The sequence below is a fragment of the Bison bison genome, unplaced genomic scaffold (assembly GCF_000754665.1).
Source record: "Bison bison bison isolate TAMUID 2011002044 unplaced genomic scaffold, Bison_UMD1.0 scf7180017864037, whole genome shotgun sequence".
Taxonomy (NCBI): Eukaryota; Metazoa; Chordata; class Mammalia; order Artiodactyla; family Bovidae; genus Bison; species Bison bison.
In genome coordinates this window covers 5,225,824-5,234,152 of record NW_011494609.1, presented here as the reverse complement: position 1 = coordinate 5,234,152, position 8,329 = coordinate 5,225,824, and the positions used below count along the sequence as shown (strand labels likewise).

At 47.9% G+C, this 8,329-nt stretch overlaps 1 protein-coding gene across 1 annotated transcript in view; it reads left to right on the top strand.

Moving 5' to 3' along the window:
- Positions 1–3,530, top strand: part of PCNT (pericentrin) — a 105,315-nt gene extending 101,785 nt beyond the window's left edge. Inside the window, exons 48-50 of the mRNA XM_010834986.1 lie at positions 505–634; positions 2,583–2,710; positions 3,150–3,530. Coding sequence (XP_010833288.1) covers positions 505–634; positions 2,583–2,710; positions 3,150–3,193 — 302 coding nt within the window. The 3' untranslated portion in view covers positions 3,194–3,530. The remainder of the gene's footprint in view (positions 1–504; positions 635–2,582; positions 2,711–3,149) is intronic.
- Positions 3,531–8,329: the final 4,799 nt, after the last annotated feature.

Sequence of the window (8,329 nt, the reverse complement as noted above, 5' to 3'; positions counted from 1 at the left end):
TCTGCAGTGGTCAGCGCCCCGCACGGCCACTGGGCTTCCCTAGTGGTGCCCATCAGCTTAGACTCCACGTGTGATCCTCACAGCTTGAAGGCAGATGGCTTCAAGGTTCTTCAGGAGGTTCCCGCACACCCCCTGCCTCTGATGAACCTGGTGGTCTCCAGGGTTTCTGCATCTCTCACTCCTCAGAGCTGGGTGTGGGAGATCCACCCCAGGCCACTTGGCGCCCTCCTCTCTCCATCGGGGTGCTGGGCCCTCCTCCGGGATACTGCCCACCCAGATGCAGATAGTCAGGGTCTGCCTTGCAGGAGCAAAACGCAGGTGCTTAAAACTCAGGTTCCTTCTTGAGGTTTTTTAAATACAGTTTTTATAATGAATACTTTTAAAATGTCTTGAAATTATCATGCAGGCTCTTAAAATTTTGTAAATTTTAAATTTTGGTGGATGAGCCTTTACTAAAATGCATTTTTCTCTTTCCTTAATCCCTTTGTTGTTAAATATTTCTAGGGGAAGGATTCCTGGTACCACGGCGGCAGCAGTCTCCACCTGTCACTCGTGAATCCCCACCCACCCGGGATGTGTCTTCCAGCCAGGCCAGGGACCCTGTGCCAAAAGCATCCCCACGCAGGAGGGAAAAGTGAGCGGAGGAACCTCAGCTGCTTTTCCACTACGGGGTCCTAGCTGTCAGCAGGGGCAAGTCTGCAGAGAATGGGGCCTTGCACAGAAGTGTTCCTGGGCAGATTTGTGTGTGTGCCCAGGTCCACCTCCAGTGGAAGGGCCCCCGGGCACGTGAACCCCCACACACATGCACACACTCACTTACACACATGGAAGGGCTTGGTGTTAGCTTTAATCTCTTTTCTTTGGGATTTGGGGGGTTTCGCACATGTAATATGTCTTTATACTTACAACTCACTTGGCAAGTGAGATGTTAGAGTGATAATGTTAAACATCTGTAAGTTATTTGGGGGAATAAGGGTTTTCAATTAGGCATTGTAGTTAAATGGTAGAGTGTAATCAATCCTGTGTAAAAATCCAAGTGAGGAAAGGTTTCCCTGGTGGCTGGGGTGGTGGGAGCTGTGATTCTGTGAGACTGTCAAGTGCTGCAGCTGTGGGGTCACGTGGCATGGGCTTGATCATCTTCATGATTCGCACTCCAGTTTTCTGACCATGAGATTTCTCAGCCAAGCACTGCATGTGAGAGAGATGTGATTTCCATTTCACTTCTCCAGATTGACACATAAGTAGTGATAATCATATCCAAATGCTTAAGTATGATTTTACAAGTCATTTATTTCATTCTTTTGACTATGACTTGTCCAGTATTTTGAACCTACCCATGAAGTGGGTAGAAAAGCTGTTTGTGTCTGTGGTGTTGAACCCGCACTGGGAGCTCAGGCAGGCGTGTCATCGGAAAGGAGCTATCAGAGCAAACACATCCACCTCTGCCCTCAGCCAGCAGGATGAAACATGTTTGCTGTCTCGCTTCACGGCCTCTGGTTGGTGATGATGCCTCCATTTGAACTGTGTGTTAAGAGTGTGACAATCTCGGGCATAACTGCCCTGACCGGAGGAGCCAGGCCCACAAGTATGGGCAGCCTGTTGTGCGAGACGCTGTGTTTCTGCTCATGTGTGTCTCTGCTGAGCATGTCCTACCAGTGCATGTAGTCCCTCCAAGAAATGTGTTTTGAAAGTCATGGCCCCAGAGTGAGGCAGAGTGTACAGCCATGTGAGCTGTCTCGCTTCACGGCCTCTGGTTGGTGATGATGCCTCCATTTGAACTGTGTGTTAAGAGTGTGACAATCTCGGGCATAACTGCCCTGACCGGAGGAGCCAGGCCCACAAGTATGGGCAGCCTGTTGTGCGAGACGCTGTGTTTCTGCTCATGTGTGTCTCTGCTGAGCATGTCCTACCAGTGCATGTAGTCCCTCCAAGAAATGTGTTTTGAAAGTCATGGCCCCAGAGTGAGGCAGAGTGTACAGCCATGTGAGCTGTCTCGCTTCACGGCCTCTGGTTGGTGATGATGCCTCCATTTGAACTGTGTGTTAAGAGTGTGACAATAAGCCTGCTTCTGTTCGAGGAGGGCAGGGACTCTCAGTATGGCTGTGACCCCCCCTGGGCCCAGGCTGCTCTGAAAGAATAAGTGGTGGCCAAGGCCTCTTGTGTGTGGATGGTGCTCGGGTGAGTAAGATGCTCACTGCCCTTGGAGCAGCAGTGGGCCGTGACATGGTCACTGGAGGTCAGGAGGAAAGGCAGCCACATGAAGGATGCTGGGCTGAACCAGGTGTAGTGCTAGGTAGACTTGTGTGTGAAGATTTATTGAATTAAATAATACACAATAATATACAATAGCTTTTAGTTGTCTTAAACTTGGAGACGTTGTAAAGAAGTTAGTTTCTAAAGGACAATGTAGCACTTTTTTTAAAGCCGTGCTTTCCCCTTGTGGTAAAGAAAAGATACAAAGATAACATCGTTTACCGTTTCCCACTAGTGTGCAGTCCCGGTGCCACTGCCTGTCACACTCCCTGCATTCTGTCTGCTGAGTTGACTTCTTTTTTGTCCCTTGGTTGTTCGTGTGTTTGAAGATCCAGTCCACCCTCAAATCCCAGATCAGAAAGATCCCTGACGGCTTCTCAAGATCCAGAACATTCCTTGACAGAGTATATTCACCACTTGGAAATGATCCAGCAAAGACTGGGAGGTGTGCTACCAGGTAACCAAAGTCCTCTGTCTTCCCCCATGACCTGAGAGACCCAGGAGTGGTCAGTTGTGGAGGTGGGTGGGATGCAGCCTGGTCAACCTTGTCAGTGTCTGTCCTGCTGGCCAGCCGTCACTGAAGTACCAGGAGGAGGGTTGGGAGTGCAGACACCTGGGGGCTGGGGAGGGGTGAAGGGCACGCCACGTGGGGGTTGTGGACTCAAGCACCACGTGGGCCTCTGGGCCTTCATCTCACACAGCCATCATGCTGTGTTCACAGGGTGTCGTTCAGTTTCTCAACTCTCATAATTTAAACTATTGCGCATCTTAATTGCTGTTTTTGTTTTCACTGAAAATAAGATTAATGCAATGGTAGTGTTTTGAAATTGTGAAATTCCTCTTAAAAGACGTGAAGGCTTCTAACAAACTGCTTCCTCATTTCTCTTTGTGTTCAGATTCCACTTCAAAGAAGTCCTGCTGCCAGAAGATGAAACAGTGAATAAAGTCCTGTGACAATTTTATTTGAAGAAGACATTTGATTTTTGAGGGGAGCTTGTGCTGTGGCATGTTGAGTGCCAGCCCTGTGTCATCTGTTAAGTGTTCTCACCTTTACATTTTGCTGCGAAGCCAAATGGGGTATTTTCTTTGTAATTCAGCACATTTTAGCTTCTCATCTTGATGAGGTAGCCCCTTGGTTCTGTTTCGGTCATGCCTGCATGCCTCCCTCCACAGAGGATAAGCAGACGATGACTTCCTGTTTATTTTCTTAAAGTGTACAGCTGGAAACTTGGTTTAAAACAAAAACATTAAAAAAAATAATAAAATTAAAGCCCTGATGTACTTGTGAATAGTCCTGTGTTTTGTTTTGTTTCATATATCCAGTTTACTTTTATCACTGGCAAAAAAAATAAAACAGAATTTTTATAAACTCCTGTCAGTCAAAAAAGCTCTCAAAGCCCTGGTAAGACAAATAGTCATGTGCCTGTTGATTCACCTTGCTTGGGCTCTTATTTCATTTTTGTCAGATGTATTTATTTCTCACAAGTATGGTCTTTTTTATGTTTTACTCGTGCTCATCTGTACCTGGTAGTGATGTCCAGCCAAGTGTCCTTTACCCAAACAGCCACTGTTAAGGCATATGTACAGGTATCTCAGTGTGTTTCTAGGACCTTTGAACATGATGTTTATTCTGTTGGGCTTGGTTTCAATATAAAACAACAACTTCTAAGTCACTGCTTACTTATCTTTGGGATGGATTGTTCTCTGTCTGCAGCCTGGGTGCGTTTGCTGCTGCTTAGCAGTACTGCCGTAGGTCATTGTTCTACAGTCGTCCTACCTTTTCCATTCAGTCCTCATTCTGTTGGATGTTGCTGAAGCCGAAATCTTGACTGGCTCCAGGAGCAGGAATCCAAGAAACGGCCTTTCACTCTCAACATCCAGAAGAGTGACAGTTGAAATTGATGATCAAATATGGAATAAATAAATATCCATGTACATCAGTGTTAAGCTAATGAGGGAGGGAGTGGGCTCATAACCACCATCACACCAACTTGTTACCATGGGGGTTGATAATTTAAAAGAACACAGGTCACACCTGCTGATGAGGGAAATTCTTCACAGTAAAGCACCAGCTTATTAATATAGAGGGAGCAATAGATACAGTTAGAAAACCTCCAGTTCTGCCCTAAAATAATCAGGTCACATTAGGTTCATCAACAGGTCCTAAAATCAAGAGGAGGTTCCCCTTCGTGGTGCAGGGGCCAAGGAGTGTCCACTGTGACCCCAGGGCACAGTCTTCTGCAATGTCACGTGGAAAGTACGGGAGACGTCCAGAGTAGCAGTAAGGTAGAGAAGGCAGTGGCACCCCACTCCAGTACTCTTGCCTGGAAAATCCCATGGACGGAGGAGCCTGGTAGGCTGCAGTCCATGCTAAGGGTCGGACACGACTGAGCGACTTCACTTTCACTTTTCACTTTCCTGCATTGGAGAAGAAAATGGCAACCCACTCCAGTGTTCTTGCCTGGAGAATCCCAGGGACGGGGGAGCCTAGTGGGCTGCCGTCTATGGGGTTGCACAGAGTCGGACGCGACTAAAGTGACATAGCAGCAGTAGCAGAAACAGCAGTGCCCTGTATCCACACATCTTCCTTCCATCACATGGGGCTGGTCTTCTGGGCCTCACTTAGCTGGTTGGGTGACCAGCATTGTCCTTCCTAAAAGATCTGAGCCCTCAACAGTCTGTTTCTAGAGGACTTCCTTTCTTACACAGTCAAACCTGAAAGTACTGAGTACAGGAGGTATCCCTGGAGATATCAAGTTATAGGTACAGGTTTCACTGTGCTCGTGCTGTGCCAGCCCCCAGGCTTCCCCTCAGTGACCGGGTCACTTACGGTCACTTACACCAGCCGATGCAGGAACCCCCACCCCTGCTGGTTCAGAGGGACCACTGTCGCCAGCACAGCAGAGCCCACGGATGGAGCAGAGTCACGGATGGAAAGCAGGAACTCCCCCAGGATTGTCTGACAAAGCAGTAAGAGGGGCATGTCCCACCTTCCGTGGCCCCAGGCTGATATATTCGGCTGCGGGAGAAATGGCCATAAGTGGGTCGGCAGGAGGGAGGCCTTCCTACCATCAGTAGCTGAGCTGCACCTGGGTGACATCAAGGAATCCCGGGGTCATGAGCCTAGCATGTACTTTTGCTGTGAGAAGAATTTTCTGTCAGAAGCAGTGATGGTGAGCAAGGAATTTGGGAAGTCCCTAGAGGACTCTCAGCAGAAACAGCAGGTTCCTCTGCAGAACAGGAGAGGACTGGGCACAGGGACTTGCGGCAGACATTCCATGGGAACCCTAGAGAGCTGTTCGTGCCATAACTCTCACCTTCTCGACCTGCTTGTGTCATCTTATTCACCGCTGCCTCTCCATCACCACCCAGATGTCCTGCAGTGCAGTTCTGACACTACCTGGGTCAGCATGGAGTCTCCAAGCAGCCCACACTTCTGCCTGGCCAGCTCTAAACTTGCCTGAGCATCAGACCTGCAGGTCTCTGTCCAAGTCTCACTCAAACCCAACAGCCTATGACTTTCTCAGTCAGTAGGCTAGAGCAGCAGCCAAGATGTGGTCACAGAAAAGTCCGCATGCACCAAGCCCGGGCCTCTCTTAGTTGTGGGCTCCGCAGGGTGTCTTTTGACTACTTGTCTTTCATTCTGGAAGGGAAACCGTGGTAGTCCACAGACCACAGACTTTTCAAGGAATTTAGCTCTCACCATCCAAGGCATCTAGGGTACTACTTCCTGCTCACTAGGACCAATTACTATGATATGATGATATCTAAGCAAAGACCCTAAGGTAAGGCAGGGAAGCTGTCCCTGCCCACTGAGGAAAAATGACAAGGGAACCTAAAGGTAAAAGCTTTCATGAATGCACCTGGGACATGCCATCACCTCTGGACCCCATCAAAGGTGTATCCCAAAAGAGCTAGAGAAGTACAAGCAATAAAACCAGGTGTAAACAGTAGGCTTCCACTGAAAACCAGGAACAGTATGGTCTCAGCTCAGGTTGCTATGACAAAATACCACAACTGGGCGGTGTATAACCGATGGAACTTTGTCTCAGAGTTCTGGAGGCTGAAAGTTCAAGATTAGGGTGCTGGCAGGGTGGGTTCTCGTGAGGGCCCCTTCTGAGTTGCAGACAGCTGACTGTTCCTCGTGTCTTCACATGATGGAAAGCACGGTGGGGAGCGAGCGCTCTCATGACCCTTGTAAGGGCACTAACCCATCCTGAGGGCTCCACCTCACGGCCTCATCTGCCCCCCAGAGCTTCCACCTCCCGCTGCCATCCCACTGTGGGTGGGATTTCATCACAGGAGGCTTGTCCATCACCAGTGCACACAGAGCTGGCCTGAACAGACCCTGGAGGCATACATGAATGACTCAGCAGGTGGTCAGACTCGTGGTGCTGAATCTTCCTCCTACCTCATGTCTCCTCTTCAGGCTGCATCTGTGGTTTCAGGGTACATTCCCTGTGACCAGCTGGCAGAACAGGAGGAAGCACAGGTTTGTTCTGCAGATGGATCTGCAAGAGTGCTAGCCTCAACCAAAAGTAGACAGTTGTCACACACATCCAGCTTGGGGCTGTGGAAGATTTCCTATCAGCCAACTTTGGATGGTGCATCGTGGTCCATTTTGTATGGAAAGAGCGCTGACCTGAGTTCCTGATCCATAAGATTTCCCTGAGTAGTTGATTGTCCAGCTGGTTAACACTTGACAGAGAAAAGATTACCAAGTGGTACCAAGGACGTCTATAGGGCAGTAAGGAGACCTGCCTCCCACAAGACCCACTATGGAAGTGCAGAAGGTGGACAAGATGACTTGCCTGTGGGTGTCACTCAGCTTCTTTCTTCAAGTGGCAGCAACCAGACCTCTCACCAAGGCCTCCTGGCTTCTTCCTGGCATTCTTCTCAATGCTTTAACTGCCAACAGCAGAGGCCAATGCTGAGCCCTTCATGTGGTGAGCTGGTTCCCACCATCACGGAGGAGGCAGTGATTGGTTCCACCAGGAACAGACACGATCCAAGTGTGGCTTTGGCTCCCCTGTCTGCAGTACATCTGCAGACACCAGTATCTGTGGACCTGGAGATGTTTTACTCGTTGCTGTAGTTCTGTGTGACACTGCCCCTTAGAAGCAAGCATACTTTAAAGCAGTGAAAATGCAGGATGAGCTCACACATAGAATCCACTGGTCTTACATGTTGTAGGAGGTCACCAAGAAGACATGACTGCTGGTTGACCTGTGAGTTGGCCCTGGGTTGTCAGAGTTGTGCATTCCACTTGCCTTCTCCACATTAGAAGCTGCCCCAAGGGCACAGGTGGAAGAGAGCAAGGTGGTGGTGAGACCATATGAAGGTGTGCACAACTAAACCCAGTTCAGGCCTCCGTATAAGCTCTTAACATTCTGGTAGATGCACCTAATACCAAAACCAGACAAAGATGCCACAAAAAAGAAAACTACAGGCCAATATCACTGATGAACATAGATAGAAAAATCCTCAACAAAATTCCAGCAAACAGAATCAAACAACATATTAAAAAGATCATACACCATGACCAAGTGGACTTTGTCCCAGGGATGCAAAGATTCTTCAATATTTGCAAATCAATCAATATAATACACCACATTAACAAATTGAAAGATAAAAGCCATATGATTATCTCAATAGATGCAGAGAAAGCCTTTGACAAAGTTCAACATCCATTTATGATAAAAACTCTCCAGAAAGCAGGCATAGAAGGAACATACCTCAACATAATAAAAGCCATATATGATAAACCCACAGCAAACATTATCCTCGATGGTGAAAACTTGAAAGCATTTCCCCTAAAGTCAGGAACAAGACAAGGGTGGCCACTCTCAACACTACTATTCAACATAGTTTTGGAAGTTTTAGCCACAGCAATCAGAGAAGAACAAGGAATAAAAGGAATCCAGATTGGAAAAGAAGAAGTAAAACTCTCACTATTTGCAGATGACATGATCCTCTACATAGAAAACCCTAAAGACTCCACCAGAAAATTACTAGAACTAATCAATGATTATAGTAAAGTTGCAGGATATAAAATCAACACACAGAAATCCCTTGC